Source organism: Panthera onca, chromosome A2 (genome assembly GCF_046562875.1).
Source record: "Panthera onca isolate mPanOnc1 chromosome A2, mPanOnc1 haplotype 2, whole genome shotgun sequence".
Taxonomy (NCBI): domain Eukaryota; kingdom Metazoa; phylum Chordata; class Mammalia; order Carnivora; family Felidae; genus Panthera; species Panthera onca.
The window spans coordinates 13,039,530-13,061,991 of NC_138340.1; the positions used below are offsets into that span (position 1 = coordinate 13,039,530).

Sequence of the window (22,462 nt, forward strand, 5' to 3'; positions counted from 1 at the left end):
GTAGCAATAACTTCGCCACAGAAGACGAGTACGTAGTTACAGCAGGTTCTGCCTCTGAGTCTCAGCTTGAGCCGTTCACCTACATGGGGCACTCGTCGCGCCCTCTCCGTCCAGTTAACCCCTGGACCCCCGAGGACGTCACCTCCTCAGAGAGGACCCGATAGGGTTGCCAAGTTTAGCAAACAAAAGTACAGTCTTTCCAGTTAAAGGTGAATGAACTTCTGACAAACGAATAAATACATTTTTAGTATGTCCCAAATATCACATGGGCCATAGTTACCCCAAAACTTTATTGGTTGTTTATCTAAAATTTACATTTAACTGGGCGTCCTGTATTTTGTCTGGCATCCAGACCGCTGACCATTCTGTGTAGCCTCTTCTGTTAGACGGAGAGCCCAGGGAGGGCAGGGACTCTTTCTGGTTCTTGGCGCACAGGTGGCGCTTGATGTATACTTGAGACTGATGGAACAACGCGGAGACGGCGAGTGTCCGCATTCGTCCCTCTTTTACAAATGAAAAAGTTGAGCGGGTCGAGGCAGGGTTTAGCCGGTCCGACAGTTTCTTCCCAAAATTGTGAGAGCGCCGCCCGCCCGCTCCGTCCAAGAACCAGAGAATTGGCCGTGCGAAAGCGCCCGCGGAGACCCCGCCCAGCCAGTGTCTGGAATTCCTCCATCAGCGCTTTATTCCGCGGTCCTGCGCTGTCCTGGGTTAACCTGAAAGTAATCCCTGAGATTCCCCTTTCTGGCTTTCGGGGAGCCAGGGACGCACCGGAGACCGGATTCTCAGCTCTGCTGGAGCAGGCCTGGGCCGGAAAAGCCCAGAGGGCAGAGAGAGCTGTGCTGGGGATTCCAGAAAGGCGTCCGGTCGGAGGGGACCTTGGAGCTAGGGTCTGAGGAGGAGTTTGTCAAATGAAGAAGGGTATCCGAGGAGGAGGGAACGGCGGGAGCGAAAGCTGGGGGAGGGGCGAGAAACTTGGAGAGTTCTGAGAACACATGTAGGAATCTTCCCAGAGATTTGGACTAGACTTTACCAGGGCCAGGGCGTGAGTTCCCCGGAACCCATCCCACTGCGCCCCTGAGATCTCTTGCGTCGCCTAAAGCTTTGGAGTGGCCCGATGGAAAATGCGGGACTCGAACCCTCGTCTCGGTGTAATTCCCACGGCCCTGGGCCATGCGTGGTTCTTCCTCCCACCCTTCATTTCCGGTGTCTCGGATTCTCACTGTTCTCGGATTCTCACTGTTCTAGGATCCTAAAAATTCGGTCTAAGGTTGCCGGGGGAACGCCATTTCGCGGCACCCCCGCGTGCAGCCCCTCCCCGCCTCTTGCCCTGTCACCAGCCAATAGAAACGAAGATCTTCAGTGAGTGGGCAGTACGTCTTCTAAGGGGCCCAATGATGATCGGGAATCGTTGAACATTTTACCAGTCACGCCGCGGAGTAGGCGGGGCCTCCTGTGAGGACTAGAAGTCACCCAGGCTGAGAGGGTAGGCGGATCGCCGGTTGTGAATCCATGTGGCGGGGGTTGTGGACCCTGGTAGCCCGGGCCGCACGTGGGCCTTGCAGGTGGGGCGATAAGGGGAAGGGGTGTGACAGCGTGGGGTGCTGCTTGGGCTCAAACCCTCTCCCTGGGATCTGAGGGCCCAGTTCCCTGCGGCGAACCACCTTTCGCATTTTTCCAAGCTCCAATCGGTTCGTCCCCCTGCCGCAGAGCCCACATCTGGGTCGCGCATTGCCCTCAGAGTCACATTTTGATATCAGCCCCCTCAGCTTCACAATATATATCCATCCCCCTGCCGCAGAGCCCACATCTGAGTCAATTATTGCTCTCAGAGACCTCAATCGGGTCTGGCCTCAGACGCTCCAATCTGCCCATCCTCCAGCCGCACACCCTCCACCTGGGGCATCTCCCGACCGTCGAGTCCTCTATCCACCTGCCAGTCTGCCACAAGAGCCTCCCAGATGCACTGATTCTCCTCCTCTCCAGTCCCAGACCGTGCACGCGCCAGGGCAGCGGCGTCCCGGTCCCCGGTTCCGGGGCCACTATCTTCGCGCTGAGTTCCGGCCACGGCCGCTGCGGCATCGCGGTGATCCGAACCAGCGGCCCCGCCAGCGGCCACGCCCTCCGGAGCCTCACGGCGCCCCGGGACTTGCCCCCGGCTCGCAGCGCCTGCCTGCGCCTGCTCAGCCACCCCCGTTCCGGGGAGCCGTTGGATCGCGCGCTGGTGCTCTGGTTCCCAGGTGAGGGGCTCCAGATCCCGAACCTGCTGTAGCTCTCGTGACCCAGTTTCCCCCCTCCAGGCGTTTGCCTAGCCGTACTCTCCTCGACTCCCATCTCGCCGCACTAGGTCCCCAAAGTTTCACGGGTGAGGACTGCGCCGAGTTCCACGTGCACGGAGGCCCGGCGGTGGTGAGTGGCGTCCTGCAGGCCCTGGGTGAGTTTGCAGCCTTGGGTTCGAGGTCCGGCTCTGCCAGTGAAGCTCAGGACCCAGGGTGGGGGCCGGGAAGCTCAGGACCCAGGACCTTCCCGCAGGTAGCGTGCCAGGGCTGCGGCCAGCGGAGGCCGGTGAGTTCACCAGACGGGCATTCGCCCACGGGAAGCTGAGCCTGACCGAGGTGGAGGGGCTGGCGGATCTAATTCATGCGGAAACCGAGGCGCAGCGGCGGCAGGCGCTGAGACAGCTGGACGGAGAACTGGGCCACCTCTGCCACGGCTGGGCCGGGACCCTCACTAAGGCAAGCCCCCTATTCGTCCATTTCCGGCCCGACCTGCCCAACCTGTGCATGAGAGCTTCCTCATTGCAGGAGTCTCTGATCCGGTCCCTTAGGTCAGGCTGGACCTGGGCACACTGGAGGGTGGGTTCCTGGGTGGCCACACCACTGCCCCCTCTCCCCCCACCCCAGGCTCTGGCTCATGTGGAGGCCTATATCGACTTTGGTGAGGATGACAACCTGGAGGAGGGCGTCCTGGAGCAAGGTGGGTCCTGCAAGGGATGGGGACATCTGGTGTCTCAGCCCCCGGAGGCCCCCTCACTCCCTCCCCTCTGCTCTCTTCCATCCACAGCTAACAGCGAAGTGCGGGAGCTGCAGCTGGCACTGGGCGCACATCTTCGAGATGCCAGGCGCGGGCAGAGGCTTCGCTCAGGGGCGCACGTAGTGGTCGCAGGACCCCCCAACGCTGGCAAGAGCAGCCTGGTGAACCTACTCAGTGCGTGGCGGGCGGGGGCGGGGCCTAGTGTTGGGGGCGGGGCCGGGAGCTGGGGAACTGAGCTGTTCAGGTGTTGGGGGAGGAGCCGGGAGGATGAAAAGTCCGCCTCGCCAGGAGGTGGAGCCCGAGGGAGGGGCTCCATCGCCTCCGTCCCGCCTCCTTGGTGATTACCCCTGCTCTCCGCGCCGTCCCAGGCCGGAAGCCTGTGTCCATAGTGTCTCCGGAACCGGGGACCACCCGCGACGTGCTGGAGACCCCCGTGGACCTGGCCGGGTTCCCGGCGCTGCTGAGCGACACGGCGGGGTTGCGGGAGGGCGCTGGGCCCGTGGAGCAGGAGGGCGTGCGGCGCGCCCGGGAGAGGTAGGCGGGTAGGGTGGTGGGATGGGGAAGCAGGCACTCCCGATTCTCCTGGCTGCCTTTATTTTATATCCCTCCCGAATCCGGAAAGGCTGCTCAGCTCAGTGGGGACTCCGACGTGGGGAGGACAGCGATTTAAATTCAGCCTCTGCCCGTGCCCCACCCTCCCCCCGTGCCCTTAATTACTCAACTCTGGGGTCACTGCTCAGTTGGTTCTCGCTGTTCCCCCAGGCTTGAGCAGGCTGACCTCATTCTGGCCGTGCTGGATGCTTCTGACCTGGCCTCTCCGTCCAGCCGCAACTTCCTGGACACTGTTGTCGCCCCCGCCGGAGCTGGGAGCCCCAATGGGAACAGCCAGCGCCTCCTGCTGGTGCTCAACAAATCGGACTTACTGCCTCCAGGCGGCCCCGACCCCAGTCCCAACCTGCGCCCGCACCTGCTGCTGTCCTGCTTGACCGGAGAGGGGCTGGATGGCCTCCTGGAGGCGCTGAGGAAGGAGCTGGCCGAAGTGTGAGCGCCCACGCCCTCCCCCTTTCCCACACCCTCCTTCAACCCAAGTTCAAGTCGCGGCTGAGCCACTGGCTTTGGACGTGTACCCGCCCACCCCGCCACGCCCAGGCCCATTTTCTGTATCTACAAAATGCAAACGATCCTCCCCCTGGCAATGCTGGTTGTGAAAGTTGAGAGATCACATCCTTTGTCCCCTCCAGGTGTGGGGACCCGTCCACAGGCCCACCGCTCCTGACGCGTGCAAGGCACCAGCATCACCTACAGGGCTGCCTGGACGCTCTTGGCCACTACACGCAGACTAAGGACCTGGCCCTGGCTGCTGAGGCTCTGCGACTCGCCCGGGGGCACCTGGCCCGCATCACCGGCGGAGGGGGCACTGAGGAAATCCTGGATATCATCTTCCGGGACTTCTGCGTGGGCAAGTGAGGGGAGCCCTGGAGCTCTCAGCCAGGCAGAGTGGATGCCCAGAAGCCTTGAGGCATGTGGGAAGAGCTTAGGCCAAGTGAGAATCTCCATCCCTGGGGGAAGAACCTGACTCCAGAACAATGAAGCAAAGCCGCTGCCTTCAGAGGTGGTGAGCTCGCTGGGGCTGGTGGTGACCAAGCTACGGCCAGCCAGATTCCCTTGCAGGGACATGCCAGGGGTTCAAGCCGCTCTGGAGTGGAACCGCTCTGGGTGCCTGATTGTGGAGGAGCGGGGGTGGAAGGTTGGGATGGAGGTGGGAGGGCCTCAGAGTTCTTTGCTTTGTGGTTTTTAATTTATTTTGCAAATACCAAAGGAATATAAAAAATTCAGGTGATCCAGAAATGCTTAAACACGGAAGACTCCGTCCCCCCACATCCCTTGGGGTCACAGCTTAACTTGTGTCCTCCCAAAATTTCTCTGCTCTTTTGCATACTTGTGGATACACCCATAAAATATACGTTTTGTATTTTGTACAGAGAGTATGTGTTTATTGTTTTGGAAGTTGTTATTTCCTTATTTAGTATTAACCTTAAAGCTTAGACTCTTATATTTTAAAGACGCTTTTAAAAAGATATATATTTTGGAGAGAGAGAGAGCGAGTGCACATGGATGAGCAGGGGAAGGGCAGAGAGAAAAAGGGAGACAGAGAATCCCAAGCAGGCTCCACGCTGTCCGTGCAGAGCCCAACACAGGGCTCGAACTTATGAACCAACCAGGAGATCATGACCTGAGCCAAAACCAAGAGCCAGACACTCGACCGACCGAGCCACCCAGGCGCCCCTTAGCCTCTTATGTTTTAAATGTATGTATGTATGTATGTTTGTTTGTTTAGAGAGAGAGAGAGAGTACAAGTGGAGGAGGCACAGAGAGAGAGGGAAAAAGAATCCCAAGCAGGCTTCACTCTCAGCGCAGAACCTGATGTGGGCTTCATCTCACAACCGTGAGATCATGAGCTGAGCCACAATCAAGAGTCAATGCTTAACAGACTGAGCCACCCAGGTGCCCCGCCTCTTACATTTTAAGAGACTTGCAAGGTCCCGGGTCCCTGTTCCTTCCAAAAGCTTCATTCCCTCAGTGACTTATGAAGCCCCTGCTATGTGCTAGAATCGTGCACATCGTTTCATTGGGTTTTCCTAACAGCGCAAGGCGGTGAGTGTTTTGTTATAGTTTTACAGACGAGGAAACTGAGTCTCAGAGAAGAGTAGCTAGTTGCTGGAGGTCCCCAGCTTTGGGATTTGCACCCAGCTGGTGGACTCCCGATCTGAGTGCCCTGCGGGCCTTCTGTGCAACAGGCTGAGTGCAGGACGCTGGGAACACAGAGGGGAACAATTGTTGCAGGCGTTGCCCCTGCCCTCGTTAGAGCCATCGTTCCTTAACAGTGACGGCTGATGGCCGCTGTGTGAACTTGTGATCACGAGTCCTGCCAGGTCAGGGACTTGAAGGCAGGCCGCCGTACAGAGGTGACGTTTGTACTGACAGCTGAATGGTGAGATGGAAGCCAGATGGAGGAGATTGGTGAAAGGGGGCACAGCATGTGCAAAGGTCCTGAGGTAGGAGCGCCATGGTGCGTTCAAGCCGCAGTCAGGTGGCCGGTATGGCGGAAGCAGTGTGTGAGGGGAAGGACGAGGGAGATGGGCGGAGGAGGAGAGGGAGGATCTGACTGATAATGAGGCCTTGGAGTCTTTTTTTTTTTTTTTTTAATTTATTAATTTTTGGGAGAGTGCAAGCAGAGGAGGGGCAGAAAGTGGGGGGGTGGGGGGAGCAGAGGATCCGAAGCAGACTCTGCACTGACAGGCTGACAGCAGCGAGCCTGACGCGGGGCTCGAACTCATGAACCATGAGATCGTGACCTGAGCCGAAGTCAGATGCTCAACAAACTAAGCCACCCACGTGCCCCTTGAATCAAGTTTTTTCATTTTAATTCCAGTACAGTTAACACACGGCGTTATATCAGTTATAATAATATATAATATATATTATATATATAATATATTTTATATATATTATATATATAAAATATATAATATATATTATATATATAATAATATATTAGGTGTGCAACATAGTGATCTGACAATTCTATACATCACTCAGTGCTCACCATGGTCAATGTACTCTTGAATCCTCATCCCCTCGTTTACCCTTCCCCTCCCCTCCCCTCCCCTCCCCTCCCCTCCCCTCCCCTCCCCTCCCCTCCCCTCCCCTCCCCCACTTCCCCTCTGGTAGCCTTCAGTTTGTTCTCTCCAGTTAAGAGTCTGTCTCTTACTTTGTCTCTCTGTCTCTCGTTTTTCCTCTGCTCGTTTGTTTTGTTTCTTAGATTCCACATGCGAGTGAGATCATGTGGTATTTGTCTTCCTCTGAGTTGTTTCACTTAGCATTGTAATCTCTAACTCCACCCGTGTTGTCACAAATGTTTTTTGTGGCCGAATGATATTCCATCACCTACGTATAAATACCTTATCCATTCATCTACGGATGGGATGGGCACTTGGGCTGCTTCCATGATTTGGCTGCTGTAGATAATGCTGCTATAAACATAGGGGCGCAGGTGTCCCTTTGTTGTTGTTGTTTTTTAATTTATTTTTAATGTTTATTTATTTTTGAGACAGAGAGAGAGCATGAGTGGGGGAGGGTCAGAGAGAGAGGGAGACACAGAATCTGCACAGGCTCCAGGCTCTGGGCTGTCAGCACAGAGCCAGACGCGGGGCTCGAACTCACAGACCGTGAGATCTTGACCTGAGCCGAAGTCGGAAGCTCAACCAACTGAGCCACCCAGGTGCCCCGCATGTGTCCCTTTGAATTGGCGTTGAGGCCTTTGATTCGGAGATGCCCAGCGGCCTGATATGTTGGTGATGGACCAGCAGGGGGCGCCTTGCTCCAACAAAAGGCCGTCCTGGCAACTCCTATCAAAGCTCCTGCCCTCTAAGGACTCTGGGATCCAGGCTTCCACACCCCTGTGGCAGCAGGTAAATGGTTAACTTCCCCTGCCACTGGCAGAAACTGAATCTTAAATAGGGTCAGGATCTTTTCCAGAATCAGAGAAAGGGTCCTGCCTCCAGTGATTGAAGACACAAGCTCTCAGGTTTCAGGGGGCATGTGAGCAGAGCCTGGGAGGTATCCAGGGCCAACACAGGGTATGAAGAGAATTCTCCCGCCACCCAACCGACGGGGGGCCCCTGACCCCGTGTCTTCACGGACTTCACTGCAATATGTCACTACTGATTTGTTTGCTTGTTTGGCCATCTGGGGCTGCCCCAGCATGGGAGGCTCCCGGAGGGAAAGGGTCACTCCGTGAGGTTCAGGTGTCCGTGAATGTCGCTATTATGCCTGTTTTTCGGAAATACGAACTGATGCCCGGAGACGAGAAGCAATACCGTAGGTCTGGTGGGGGTGGGGGTCCCGATGTCCTCCACATGGGGAGGGCTGGAGGGCTCCCAGGAGGCGCGAGCGGGGTCTGGGTGGGGAGAGAGACGCTCTTGGGGCAGGATGCCTGGGCCCCACCCACCTCCCCCGGGCCCTGGCACACAGCTGGACTGAGGTCCTTGGCTACAGTCCTTTTTTTTCCAAGAAGGGTGAGGCGGTTTGTGGGAAGCAGCCATGGGGGTTATTTATAGAGGTCACAGGAAATCCCTAAAGAGTCAGAACCTCTCCCGGTGGCTGGGCCACAGAGTCAGGGAGGGCGTCTGCCAAATGCTCCCTGATAGGTACTCAGTCCCTGTCCTGCCCCTGGGGGAGCCACCAACTCGGGGGAGTCAGAGCTACATGTTCTGGGTCTATAAAAAGGGAGGGACGGAGCTGGGGATTCCCCCAGGGGGAGCAAGGGCTATATCTGGGGCAATCAGGAGGGCTGCCTGGAGGAGGGATCTCTGGGGGCGGGCCTTGGAGAAAGCAGAATTTGCCAAGAAAAAGGCATTGTAATCTGACAGCACAAGTTAAGAGATACTCTTTAGCCAGAGAATTAAAGCTCCAGGGCAGCTGGAGGCAAGAGCCCATTGGAGGTGGGAGTGGGGGTGAGGGGAGGGAGATGCGGGAGTGGGGGTGAGGGGAGGGAGATAAGAGCCGATGAGGAGCTGGACTTTGTTCCCAGGGTAATGGGGAGCCATGGAGGGTGTGTGAGCCAGAGAGGGACATGGTCAGATCCCATGATGGAAAGGTCTCTCTGGACCAGCAGGGCTGGGAGTGGGGGCCAGCTGGAGGGATGACATCCTGGGATGCTCCGGATGGGAGAGACCAACCAAAAGTCAGACCTGTGCCCACGCGTCCAGAAAGTTTAGAATGATTATTTCTCAGATGAGAAGAGGGAGGCTGAGACCAACGGAGTCAAGATTTGAGTCCAGGGATGTCTGGCCCTGGAACCCAAACTCAGACATCCTGTGGTTGCTGGGACTGGCGGGTGTCAGCGTCCTGTCCAGGTCTCTAGCTACCCAGGCAGTAGGCTTAGGGTCAGGGACGTCCTCGCTTCCTTGGGGCCTCCAGACTGGCCCGTCTGAGCGGCCTGGCCTGGCTGACCCCCCTGCCCTGGCTTGGCGGGGCCCCAGCCGAGTGTTTCCTGCAGTAGGTCGTCTCTCACCCGAGTTTCCGTATCCAGGAAATGTCGCTCCTTTGTCCCTCTTGACTAGCCTGCTTTAAGCTTTGCATCGCCAGCCCTGGTTCCTTGTGACTCATCCCCTCCCTGTGTAGGGTCCCAGGGGGTGGGCTGAGAGGGAATCAAGGCTGAGGCAGTGGGGAAGGTTGGGGGGCGGGGGGGATGAGCCGACGAGTTGAGATTCTCGACCACAACTTTTAGGCCATTTTTCTACTGATGGCCATTTGCTTGGTTTCCTGGAGGTTTTACTCCTCAGGGATAAAGTCCCAGGAATGGGACCGCTGAATCAAAGGGTTTGCACACCTTTACTTTTATTAAATGTCACCAAACTAATTTCCAGAAGGGCCACCGTGAGATTTGCCTTTCTGCCAGTCCCATAGGAAAATGCCCTTTCCCTACATCTTCACCAGCAGGTTGTATTATGGCTTTTTAGCTTTTTTTCCCTCCAGTCTCCTGGGAACAACGTGATTTCCCTGTGTTCCACTAACGTACTGTTCCCTGCTTCCCCCCACGGACTAAATTGGCAGTAGCTTCGGGGGCATCTTTGCAAATCTTAGGAAGAGGAAAGCTACAGACGGGTCATCTGGTTTTTAAGGAACTGCTTTTTAAACGTCTGCTATTTTAAAGAAACAACTCACAAAGCTGTCACGGTGTGGGCCGGCGTGGCCGTTTCGGGAAACCCTCATTGACTATGACTTTTGCCATTTCTCTTCACGCACGGTGATGCCTATACCTTGAGGGAATCTGGTGTCACCCCAGGCTTGCTCTAGTTTGTGGGCTCTTCTGGCCTTGGGACGGCGGGGAGGGGTTTCTCCAGCTCTCAGTCTTTCCTCCCTTGTCGCCAAGCAGAAATCGCCACTCTGGAGTCTTTGAAAGGATTCAATAATATTTATTTCGTGCCACTAACATATTTATATGGGCCACAGGCAGGGCTGGGTATGGGGGGGCGGGGGAGAGAGGGACTGAGGGAGGGACAGCTGCCCCCATGGGCTACGATGGGGCCAGTGGGCGACATCTGCCTTGGGACCCGGTGCTGCCTGACAGGGGAGCCTGGGGACTCTCGGGGGGTGAGGGGGGTGGGGGGGCGGGGTGGGGTGGGGGGGGTGGAGACTCATGTTTTCCTGTTCTCCCTTCTCTAGGCCTGGCACCCTGGGGGTAAGGAGGAGTCAGGAGACAAGAAAATTGGGAGGGCAGTGCGGTGGGGACACAGGCGCATGCAGACAAGCCGGACGCTGTGGGCGCCTCGGCCCGTGTGCGTTGGAGGGGTGTGGCATTGTGCGAGGGCGGGGCAGGAAGCACGCGAGCGCGTTTGTGTGTGTGTGTGTGTGTGTCTGTGTGTGTGTGTGTGTGTGATGTCCTCCCGGTGTCTGTGCCGTGCTTTTGCGTGATGCCGTCGGCTCCTGACATCACTGTTACATCTGTGTGCCGTGGGTCCGGGACATCCTGCAGCATCCAGGGGCGGGGCGGAGGCGGGGGGGGGGGGGGGGGGTGGTCGCGTGGTGCGGGTGTGGGCCTGTGAGGGAGTAGCGGAAGCTGCGGTGGGGCGTGGGGAAGGGCGAGCGCGGGGTGCAGGCCAAGGGCGCCCACTTTGGTCTGTGTGCGGCCCGGGCTCCCGGCCTGTGCCAGGGGTGGCTCACGGCGTCTTGTCCGCAGACTGGCCAGTCGGGGCCACGCCTCGGTCCTCAGGGCCTGGAGCCTCCTCAGCCACTAAGGCAGGAAGGAGTGGGTGATACAATAGTCAGACAGCCGGAAGCACAAACCTCGCCTGGGCCGGCCTCCTCCCACCCCAGGCCCGCTCTTGCTCCTAAGGATTCTTCAGCTCTTTTGGGGTTCGGCCTTCCCGAGACAGTGCTGGGAGAAGCCACCTTCTGGGCTCCCGGCCTCTGCTGCGGCCTGACTTTCACCTTTGTTCCGTAAGGCCCTGGGGATCCCCCTGTCCACACCCCACACCCCTCAGACAGGGTCTCAATCTCCCTCCTTTGTCTCCGTTGAAGTGGCCCAAGGTTTCTCCAACGAGCCTGCCCCGACTCACACACTCTCCCTGGCTCCCCAGTGCCCTCAAGACGACAAAGCCAGATCCTTTCTACCTGGCATTCCAGGCTCCACCCACTCTGCCCGCAGCAGTCCCCCTCGTCAGAAACTTCAAGAGCTGTCACTGCACCCCTCCCCAACGGCCTCTGCAGGAGCCATCCTGCCGTCTGGGATGCCCTTCCCCTCCTTGGCCTCAGTGAGGCTCTCGTGAGGGGTCAGGGGTTGGCTCGGAGGCTGTTTCCTGGTCGGGGAGGAGGGGGCCTCAGCCAAGTCCTGCTTCCGCTGGCCCCCTCCCTTCCTTCCCTGGCTCTTCCCTGGGGCCCCAGCAGCCTCACGTTCCTTGGCTGGCGCTGGATCCCCGTCCCTGGCTCCGGCTTGACCAGGATGCGCCCGGCTCCCGACCAGCCCTGACATTCCTTCTTTACCCGCCCCTGCCCACCAGCCTGCAAGGGAGGGTGGTCCCTGGCCATCTGTCAGAGACTGAGGCTCCTCACTCCCCCGTCATCGCTTGTCTGGATGCCTTTGCCCTGGTCCTCGGCTGCCGCCTTCACCTCTCAACAGTGACCGGGGGGGGGGGGGGGGGTGTCCCTGTGAACACCTGAGTCCGGTCATGTCCTTCTCTTCTCGCTGCTGTGCCGGGGCTCCCGAAGTTCTCACCGCACCCACAAGGCCCTGCCTGATCTGTGCCCCCCGCCCCTCCTCACCTCCTACTCACCCCCTGGATCACTGTGCTCGAGCCTCACCACGCACGGTCAGTCCTGTCTCAGGGCCTTTGCACAGGCTGTGCTCTCTGCCTGGTTCACCCTTTCAGGGATGCCCTACTCTCCATGGCTCCTCCCTCACCTTTCTAGTTTTTTGCCCAAAGGTCACCCTCACGCGGGGCAGAGAAGCCTGCCTGGCCTCCTGTGGAAAATTCTTTAATTTTTTTTTTAAAGTTTATTTATTTATTTTGAGAGAGAGAGAGAGGGAGAGAGCACGAGTAGGGGCGGGGCAGAGAGGGAGAGGGAGACAGAGAATCCCAAGCAGGCTCCCCACTGTCAGCACAGAGCCTGATGCAGGGCTCGAACCCACGAACCGTGAGATCGTGACCTGAGCCAAAATCAAGAGTCAGATACTTAACTGAGCCACCCAGGCGCCCCCTCCTGCGGAAAATTCTCACCTCCTCACACCATCTCATCCCTTTTCTGCCTCGCCCATGGCCAAGGGGCCCCACAACGACATCTCATGCATCAGGTTTGTGATCTGTCTCCCCCGCTAGACTGTGAGCCCCACAAGGGGTTGTGTTCTCATCACCCAGCCGCTGCTCAAGGTATCCGGGTTGAATAAATGAAACAAATCACAACGGTGATGGCAATGGACTTGAGTGACACTCGCCCCGTGCCCGGCTCAGGGCCAGGGCTGGACTCCCATCTTCAGCCTCCCGCTTTAGCTTTATCCAGCCCCTTAGCCCCTGCCCCAATATTTACTTGTTTTCACATCCACTGTGTGTGCGCGCGTGGGAATAAATTGACACCCAAAGGACACAGTCTCATCAGGTAAAAAGAAAACTAGTTCACTTGGCCATCAAGAGAATGGGACTTAAAAATGTCTAACGATGGGGCCGCCTGGGTGGCTCAGTTGGTTAAGCGTCCGACCTGCTCAGGTCATGATCTCATGATCCGTGAGTTCGAGCCCCGTGTCGGGCTCTGTGCTGACAGCTCGGAGCCTGGATCCCGCTTCGGATTCTGTGTCTCCCTCTCTCTCTGCCCCTCCCCCGCTCACACTCTGTCTCTCTTTCTCAAAAATAAATATACATTAAAATTCAGATGTGTCTGGCCTCACTGAAACTCCCAATCCAGAGCTGATGGCCTCTTTCTCGGGGGAAGGCAAATCAAGGCTGGAGCCCAGAACAAGAGGCCCTTCCTGAGCCCGGGGAAAGAAAGAAACAGGAGGGGCCTGGCTTAACTACTCATTGTTTTCTCTGCAGGGGGATGTCTTTTGGGGTAAACAGTGTCAAGAGCTTCCCCTTTTGCAGTTAGGACAGGCTTGGGCCCGGAGCCTGGCTCTGGCCCTGACTCACTGACGCATAACCCGGGGCTGGTCACTTCCCTGGGGCCTCAGTTCCCTCCTCTGAGAAGTGGGGATAATAATAGAACCACCTTCCTTGCCATGATGGCTTTAGGCCAAGATGGAGAGAGGAAAACTGCTTGGAACAGGGTCTTCCCTCCAGCTCTTGCTTTCCTCTCCGCAGGCTGCCTGAGGCTAAGGGATCCCTCCCAGGCCGAGAGCCTTCTGGAGCAAAGGGACAAGTTCTGCGAGAAGATGAGCTCCCCGTCGGAGGGGGTAGGTAAGAAAAGGCACACTGGACATGGAGCTGGATGCGGAGAAGCACTGGGATTTGACCACAGACCCGGAAGTCTACTCGTCGCCAAGGCCTGACGCAGGCTTGGGGTCGGCGGGATCTGACTTAGAACCCCCAGGGGTGTCCCGGAGCCCCGGGTCCTAAACTGGGAACGGCAATGCCAGTCGCTGACTCCTTGGTCCGCGATGTGGTCCTGAACGGAAGCGTGGCCACCACCTGGGAGCGACCACAGGATGTTCTTGGGGCGGGGGTCTGAGTCACCTTCCCTGTGATGCGCAGGCTGTGGTCTGGGAGGTGGTGAGGGCGGTCCGGGCATCGGGCCCTGACCTGAGAGTGTGCGGGGTATCTTGAAGCGCCCCTGCTGCAACCCCCTGCCCCTCATTTTAGGCACTTGTGGACAGCACTTTACAGGTGGCAGAGTCTCCGTGCCCTTGACTTCAGAGACTTCCGTTTTTGCAGAAGAGAGAGAGAGAGGCTCAGAGAGGTGGGGTGAGAGGCCCAGGGTCTCTCTCCTGACCTTGCTCTCCTCCTTCCTCCCTTCCTCGGCTCCAGCCTCCCTCCCCACCCTCATCTGGCCTCTGAGCCTTGACCCTGGCTCTTCAAGATGTCACCGGGAGCACTGTGGCTTCTGCCCGTCCCCAAACCAGCTCGCCCCCATCCCCCAGCTCAAGGCCCTCCCTTGCCTGCCTGGAATCCAACAGCCTGGGTTCGTGTCCCAGGCCCGCCACTCCCTGGCTGTGTTACCTGGTAGACAGAAGGCGCTCAATTAAGGAAGCAGCAAGCGTGAGTGTGAGATGAGCCTCCCTCCACCCCTAGTCCTGTTCCCATCCTCCTCTGAAGCCCTGAGACTGAACCATCCCAGTCTGCCAGTGCCTCACCTGGATGGGGCCGCAGCCCCTACGGGAAGCCTCTGGGATTCCAGGATCCTTCTCTTGAATTCCTCGAGGCCAGCTGGGTCTGCCGTGAGAGGAAGGGGTCAGGTCCACCCAACTGGCCCAACCCTGGGCTAAGGATGGGCCGGCAGGGCTGAGATGGGATAGAGAGTGGAAAGGATCGCCCCCGACCCCTTCCCGGCTCTGCCTTCTGTCACTTACCGATGGGCTGGGGGTTGGGGGCAGGGCCCACAGGTCTTGGTCCAGGTATCGGCTGCGACTGTGGGAAGAGAGACAGAGGGAGGTCGGCAGAAGCCGGGACCCCCTGAACCACAGGGCCAGGGAGGCTCCTGTTCCTTCATGCCCCGTAGTACCTGCAGCTGAGTTCCTTCCAGAGCAGGGACACCGATACCAGATACCCTCACATCAATGGATGTCCGATCACCTGCACCCACCTGCGCTCCAGTGACTGGGGACTCCAGGGACTGGCTTCCCTCAGAAGCCCCCCAGAGACCCCACTGTGGCCTGCCTCAGTCTCCATTACTGCCTCAGTGCCAACCCAATGGATCCCAATCCATGACCCCAACTGAGCCAATCCCCCCAAACCCAAAATCCAAAGCCAGCTCTAAACTCAATCACCTAAAATCCAATCCCAACATGAAAACAGAACCTTCCTTAGACCCAAAGCCTCATCTAAACCCAATCCTAATGACAAACTTGATCCAACCGGAACTTTACAACCAACCCTGACCCCAACCCATCCCTTAGACCTGGTTGCTGTGAAAAATCTGCCCCCTAAGCCATGGCCCCAGCCCAGCCCTGGGCTCCACCATGGCTTCCCAATGCCCCACGCACCCCGACTCAACTTGAGACCCCGGACTCTCCCTGGAACCCCAAGCAACCCTACCAGCCACCCACTGACATCCTGTATTCACCCCTCACCCAATGTGAGACCCACCGGCCGCCCTGCATGCGACCCCTGACTTAACTTCTAACCTTTCTTCACAATCCGCATCCGGCACGACCCCAATTCTACCAATTCCAAGACCAACGAAGGCTTCGATGGAACCCTAACGTTAACCCAGACCGACTCTAAACACAGCGGTCGCTGAGAACTCATCTTGACCCAAACACTAAGAACTCATCTTGACCCAAACACAAGCTCTGTCTCCACAGCGAGCCTTCCCCCAGACCTGCCTTAACCTTCAGTCTAACTCCCAACCTAAGCCATCAACCCCCGCAACCTTCACCCCAGACACCTCCCGACCTTGACACCGACCCCCCCACCGTGAATTCCCAGTTCTCCCCCCGCACCCATTTCGAGGTCCACCCGTCCTCCAAAACTCAACCCCGATCCTTAATCCTTTCTCAGGGTCATTGCAGACTCCAAACTCCACCCCGGTCTTATGTCATTGAATCTCTCAAGTGAGTCCTAACTAACCGGACCCAGGCTGGGAGGCTCGCCTCGAGCCCAAGTTCGACATCGCCTCCACCAGGGCCCGCAGGCCTGACCCCAGTACAACCTGAATCCCTCCAGCCCACCTTGGCCTTGATGCAGGCGTCCAAGGTGGAGCGGCTGACGGCCAGCTGCATCTTGAGCTGCTCTGCCTCCCGCTTCTTCTCCTCCAGCTCCTTTGCCAGGCTATCTCGCTCCTTCCGCAGAGCCGCCTTCTCCTCCAGGGCTAGCTGGGTCTGCCGGGCGCATTCGGCCTGGAGCTTGGCCTCTCGGGCCTGGGCCTCCTTCTCCGCCTTCTCCCTGGCCGCCTGAGTGGCCTGCAGGCTCCGCTCGACCTCCAGCTTCTGGCGCTGGACGTCCGAGCTCTCGCGGGCCACGCGCTCGATGCCGGCCCGCAGGCTCCGGGCCAGCTCGTCCACCTTGGTGCTCATGAGGGCGGGCATGTGGTCGCAGGTCCTCCGGATGGAGGTCAGCTCGGAGCCGAGAGGGTGGTACAGGTTGTAGCCCATGGTGTCCAGGGTGCGCGGGATGATGGAGTCCCGCCAGAGGTTCCGCAGCTCCGTCTCAAACTTGTCCTTGTCCAGCGGGAGGCAGAGGGTCTGCACCTTCTGCAGGCGATCCTCGGCCAGCTGTCGCTCCTGCCGCTGCTGCTCCCGGGCCTTGCCACACTCGGCCAGCTGGTCCTCCACCAGCCGCTTGTTCAACGCCAGGCCCTCCTTGTCTTTGGCGCACACCTGCTTCTCCTTCGCCAGTTCCACCTCCAGCATCTTGGCCTTCTGGTTCAGCGCTAGGAGCAAGGCTACAGGTGCAGGAGAAGACACCTCGGGAAGGTCGGGGGAGGGGGCGGGGGGGGGGCGGTCCGAGAGGCCGGGCAAGGAGTCTATCACCCTGGCTCCCCGCCGCCCAGACAACTCACCATCGGAGCTCTTGTTAGCTTCCTTCAGTTGTTCTTGACATTCCTTCTCACTCAGGATGATGGCTGCCATATACCGCTCGTTGTTCATGGAGATCACCTGACCAGACGCGACACGGGGCAGAGCTCACCGTCCGGCCCCCGCGGGTCCCCCTGCTCCCGGGCTGCCCAGACCCTCCGGGCTGGGGCCCCAGATCCCACACCCGGGTGGCCTGGGTTGACCCAGTTCACAAGGGCGTGACTCCTTTATGGGGGATGCTGGTCGCATCTTTCAAAGTCGGTAACTGGGGCGCCGGGGGGCTCAGTCGGTTGAGTGTCCGACTCTTGGTTTCAGCTCAGGACATGATCTCGCGGTTCATGAGTCCGAGCCTCGTGTGGGGCTCCAGGCTGACAGTGTGGAGAGGGTTTGGGATTTTCTCTCTCTGCCCCTCCCCTGCTCCTGTTCTTTCTCTCTCTCAAAAATTAAATTTAAAAAAAAAGTTGTTACGGTTAATACTATTGGGCCATAAAAAGGAATGAAGCACTCACACCTGCTGCAACTTGGATGAACCTTGAAAACATTAATTCACATGTACGGCCAACTAATTATGTTTTATCTTTCTATATTTTACTTTATTGAGGGGGAGAGGGCGCAGGTGAGCGAGGGGTAGAGAGAGAGAAAACCCCATGAGGGGCAGAGAGAGAGGGGGAGAGAGAGGAAGAGAAGAAGACAGAGACGGGGAGAGAGAGAGAGAGAGAAGCAGGGTTCACCCAAAGTGGAACTTGAACTCATGAACCGTGAGATCATGACGCAAGCCTGCCTGGGATTCTCTCCCTCTTCCTCTCTCTCTGCCCGTCCCTCGCTTGCACGCTTTCTTTCTCTTTCTCTTCCTCTCTCTCTCAGAATAAACAAATAAACTTTAAAAAATAATAGAAAAAAGAAAACAAAAAAAGAAAATTAATACAGGTGTCAAAATCATTCATGGGGGAAAAAAGAGTCTTTTCAACAAATGGAGCCGGCACAGCTAGATCTCCCCATGTTAAGGAATGAATTTGGACCCCTACCTCACACCATATACAAAAATTAACTCAAAATGGCTCAATGACCCAAACATAAGACCTAAAGCTACAAAACTCTTTAGAAGAAGATGTACATGTTAACTCCGCATGACCTTGGATTTGCCAATGGTTTCTTAGGTGGGACACCCAAAGCGCAAACAAAGAGAAAACAGGTAAATAGAACTTCATCAAAATGAAAAACTTTTGTTTTTAGGAAAAGACCATCACATCGCTAAGTTGTATACCCGAGACCGACGTGACATTGTATGTCAATTATGCTCCAATTTAAAAAAGAGAAAGGGAAAAAACAACCCTTCGACGGGAGGAAATATTTGCAAAGCATGTATCTGATGAGAGGACCGGGTATCCCGAATGTATAAAAGTAATCTCTTGTGGATCAGTAATAAAAAGATAATTGACAAATGGGCAAAGCAACTGAAACATTTCTCCAAAGAAGATACACACGTGGTCGACAAGCACATGAAAATATATTCACCATTATCACTCCTCAGGGAAAGGCAAATGAAAACCACGATGAGAGACCCCCTTACAGCCATGAGGATGGTTATAAATGAAATGGAAAACAAGAACAGGCAGTGACAAGCGTTGGTGAGGGTGTGGAGAAAGGAGAATTCTCAGACGGTACCGGTTGGAATATGTAAAAAAATGGGGCAGCGGCCTTGGAAAACAGCCCGGCAGTTCCTCAAAATGTTAAGCAGGGAATTGTCACGTGACCCAGCAATTCCACTCTTAGGTGTAGACCCAAGAGACACTGAAGCAAACATCCACACAAAAACCTCCACGTGCACGTTCACAGCAGCGCCTATCATGACCACCAAAAGGCAGAAACGACCCAAGTGTCCATCAACAGGTGAATGAACAAAACGTGGTCCATCCACAGAATGGAATGTTACTCAGCCACAAAAAGGAACGAGGCACTGACACGCGCTCGGGTGAACCTTCAAAACATCGTGCCGGATGATAGGAGCCAGACACAAAAGGCCACATGTTGTCTGATCCCATTTATACAAAATGTCCAGAACAAGCAAATTCACAGAGACAGAAAGCAGATGAGTGGTTAACAGGGGCTGGGGGAGGAGGGGTGGGGGAGTGACTTATGGGGATGGGGTATCTTTCTGGGGTGATGAAAACGTTCCAAAATCAGTTGGGATGATCGCCCAGCTCTGTGAAGGTACTAAGAATTATTGAACTGTACACTTTAAAAACACTTTTTAATGGTTAGTTATTTTTGAGAGAGAGAGAAAGAGACAGAGCGAGAGCGGGGGAGGGGCAGAAAGGGAGGGAGACACAGACTCCGAAGCAGGCTCCAGGCTCCGAGCTGTCAGCGCAGAGCCCGACGCGGGGCTCGAACTCACAAACCCTGAGATCATGACCTGAGCTGAAGTCGGGTGCTTAACCGACTGAGCCACCCAGATGCCCCCGAACTATACATTTTTAATGTGCGACTTGTAGAGCATAGGAATTATATCTCGATAAAGCTGTTTTTAAAGGAGGTTTTTACAACTTAACAAGGTGTGCTTTCCAAACTTGGGACCAGAATCCTCTGCAGAAATATAACAGGTAAAAATATAAAGAATGCAAGAAGTTTACCTTCCTGCCACCTCTTGTCCTATTCCTTTGGAAGCTGGCCCTATGCTAATGGGGATCAGAGAACAGAAACCTTAGTCACAGAAGAGGAAGATTTGCACGTTTCAGCAAAGTGAGTTGGATCCAAACACGAAACGAGAAAGAGGTTTTTCTCCAGTTGGAGGAAGCGATAAAAGGGGGTCCCGGGGTGCTGCTTCCAGACCCCATGTGCCAGGTGAGGGTCCCGTTGCCTTGACACGGACAGGACAGAGCAGACCCTACAAATATCATGGAGTTAGGGGCGCCTGGGTGGCTCAGTTGGTTTAGCGTCTGACTCTTGATTTCTACAGATCTTCCTCTTTTGCAGTTAAGATTTCTGAAAACAGAAGTCACTGGAGGTCCCAGAGCGATTTCTGCCTTGACCCCGATGCCATTAGCATAGGGCCAGCCTCCAAAGGAGCAAGGACAGGGAGGGGCGTAAAGCTCAGGCTGTGGGATCGAGCCTGTGTGGGCTGAATGTGGGACCTGCTTAAGATTGTCTCTCTCTCTCCCTCTCCCCCTACTCACATTCTCTCTAGATAAGATAAGATGAGGTGGGATAACATAAGATGGGATAAGAAAGAAAGAAAGAAAGAAAGAAAGAAAGAGAAAGAAAGAAAGAAAGGAAGAAAGAAAAAGAAAAGAAAGAAGGAGGGGAGATGAACACGTTTTTTAAAAATATATCAGTGAGTTAAATTCTCTTTTCTCTTCCGGGATCTCGGGGCCAGAAATGCAGTTGCACTGGAAGAGAATTTAAGAAAAATCCTGTTTCTCAGCACGGCCAGGACCCAGAAACACCAACATCACATACCTGGGGCTGCCACGGTTGGGGGTGGGGGCAGAGATACTCCCCGGCATCAGGGTGCCCCTCGGGGGCGAGGGGCAGGCGACCTGAAACTAGGGAAACCCTAGGGTCCTTGGAGAAAACCCTAAACTGTTCCAGTCCAGAGGCATTTGTCAACACGAAGGGGATTAAAGAAAAACAACAACTGTGTTTTTCAAATTTAATCGTTGTAAAGATCCACATTCTTAGGCTTCTGATTTTCTATGACGGGGGAGTTCACATTCCGGGATGCGTGTGTCTAAAACCTTACGATCCCGACGGCTCCCAGACCGGATGGCGGTGCGCGTCTTGGATGAAACGAGTGGGCCAATTCCCTGACTAGACGCCCACACGTGCCCCCCGGGGGACATTTTCCGGCATAAGGCAGAGCTGTTCGTACTTCTTAGTAGGAACCGAATGCTCTGAGTTTTTATCTAACTGGTTCTTATTTGTAGCTGGAACATTCCGAGCGCCTCGCGCGTATTAAGTCGTGGGCCCAGGGTTGCTGCCGCCAATTCAGCGAGGATGCCCAGTTAAACTTAAATTCCAGGGGCCGCCTGGGCGGCTCAGTCGGTTAAGGGTCCCACTTCGGCTCAGGTCACGATCTCGCGGTCCGTGAGTCCCAGCCCCGGGTCGGGCTCTGTGCCGACAGCTCGGAGCCCGGAGCCTGCCTCCGATTCTGTGTCTCCCTCTCTCTCTCTGCCCCTCCCCCGCTCATGCTCCGTCTCACTCTGTCTCTCAAAAATAAATAAACCTTAAAAAAAAAAAAAAAATTTAACCTTAAATTCCAGAGGGAGAGCGAGCCCATTGTCTTAGTATAAGTGTGTCCCGAACCTCGTGTGGGATATACTCGTACTAACAAGCCCCCCGGGCTCCTCACGTGCAACACAGCGCCTGTGACGGTCTCTGGCGCGTGGGTGAGGACTCCGCAGCTCGGATGAGCGGCCGGGAACCTGCCCAGGGTCCCCGGGGTGCGTGTCCGGCCCGGCGGGCGGCCTTACCCGGTCAGCCTGGCACTGGCGGAAGCTGGCGTTGATCCGGTCCAGATCGCGGCGGGCGCTCCCCAGCAGCTGCATGACGGTGTCCCTGGTGCGGGAGGTGAGGTTGAGCTCCTTGGACAGGTTGGCCTGGGAGGCCGTGAGCCCCACGAGCTGGCTGTACAGGCCCTCGGCCCGGCGCTCGGTGGCCTGCAGGTTGGATTCCGTGCTCACGTGCACGTTGCCGTAGACCATGAAGAGGACGAGGCCCAGGATGATGAGGAACTGAATGAGCGACACGAAGAGGAAAAAGTAGCGCAGGTAGTACCAGCAGCCCCTCGGGCCGCCCCCCTCCCGGGAGTACGCGCCGTGCTCCGCCGCCAGCCCCATCGTGTGCAAGCGCCCGCTGCCCGCCCGGCGTGGCCTGCTCCCTCCGGGTGGCGGCCGCTGCCCCCTCTGCACCCTGCCACGGGGGGGTGGCGGGAGTGTTTATATTACTCCTCTTAATACTTCCTCTGCCTGGCTCCTTCCTGGCCGGGAGGAAGTGGGGGCTGCGGGTTATCACGACACTCCCACCCTGGCTGTGAAGGGAGGGGCCGCGCCCCCCCCCTCCCTCCCCCCCGCTGGACTTCTGACGCTCCCGCCGGGCGGGGGCGCCAGCCGGGTGAGGGGGGGGGGGCTTCCTCGGCCGCTCCGAGCCTCGGTCTCTCTCTCTCTCCACCTTGCCCTTGCCCCGGGCCCAGCGCCGTTCTCAGCGCTTGCCGCCCAGGATCTCAGGTCGTGGCCTCTGTCTCGTGCGGAGGAGGAAACTGAGGCACGGGGAGGTGAAGGGACCGTCTGGGGGTCTCACGCCGTTGGTGCACAGAGTCGGACTTACCTCCCCCACCCCGTGGGCTGGCTGCAGAGGTGTGTCTAAATCGGGAGCTGAGTCGGCTGGGGTGCTTGGCCCCCCGGGGCCAGGCGCACAGTAGGTACTCGTCACCGTCACCGTAGTGCTTCCCCGGCCGGGGAGGGGCTGACCCATGGATGGCAATGGCCCAGGCTCCCCAAGCTGTCAGCCCACCCGACGCCCTGGCTCCCATAGGTGCTTCATAAGCGCTGGGAGCAGCAGCATAAGCCGCAGTGAACTTGGAGCTGGGAGGGAAGGCTCGGCCCAAGCGAGCTCGAGTGAGGGACTTCTCCGGCCCCTTCTCAGTCTCTGCCTCTGTGAGACGGGGTATGGGTGGTGTCCCAGGTCACCGGGCCGGAGAGGGGGCGCGGCCGT

General features: G+C 57.0%; 2 protein-coding genes across 3 annotated transcripts; one reads left to right on the top strand and one right to left on the bottom strand.

The window, feature by feature from the left end:
- Positions 1-934: 934 nt before the first annotated feature.
- GTPBP3 (GTP binding protein 3, mitochondrial) lies at positions 935-5,013 on the top strand. Of its 2 annotated transcripts, XM_081792016.1 has the most exons (9): positions 935-1,562; positions 1,984-2,237; positions 2,345-2,431; positions 2,530-2,732; positions 2,901-2,973; positions 3,061-3,204; positions 3,399-3,564; positions 3,793-4,071; positions 4,272-5,013. In XM_081792016.1, the coding sequence occupies exons 1-9, from the start codon at positions 1,510-1,512 to the stop codon at positions 4,495-4,497; spliced, it is 1,485 nt and encodes a 494-aa protein (XP_081648142.1). In that variant the 5' UTR covers positions 935-1,509; the 3' UTR covers positions 4,498-5,013. The 2 variants fall into 2 exon arrangements, with proteins under 2 accessions (XP_081648142.1, XP_081648141.1); XM_081792015.1 differs by having other exon boundaries at positions 2,901-3,204.
- A 4,976-nt stretch (positions 5,014-9,989) lies between these two features.
- Positions 9,990-21,711, bottom strand: PLVAP (plasmalemma vesicle associated protein). The gene is made up of 6 exons (XM_078443206.2): positions 21,223-21,711; positions 16,738-16,834; positions 15,908-16,620; positions 14,588-14,645; positions 14,372-14,450; positions 9,990-10,828 (listed from the first exon to the last, which is right to left on the bottom strand). Exons 1-6 carry the CDS (start codon positions 21,586-21,588, stop codon positions 10,822-10,824), a joined length of 1,320 nt encoding a protein of 439 aa, XP_078299332.1. The 5' UTR covers positions 21,589-21,711; the 3' UTR covers positions 9,990-10,821.
- Between the last annotated feature and the right edge of the window lie 751 nt (positions 21,712-22,462).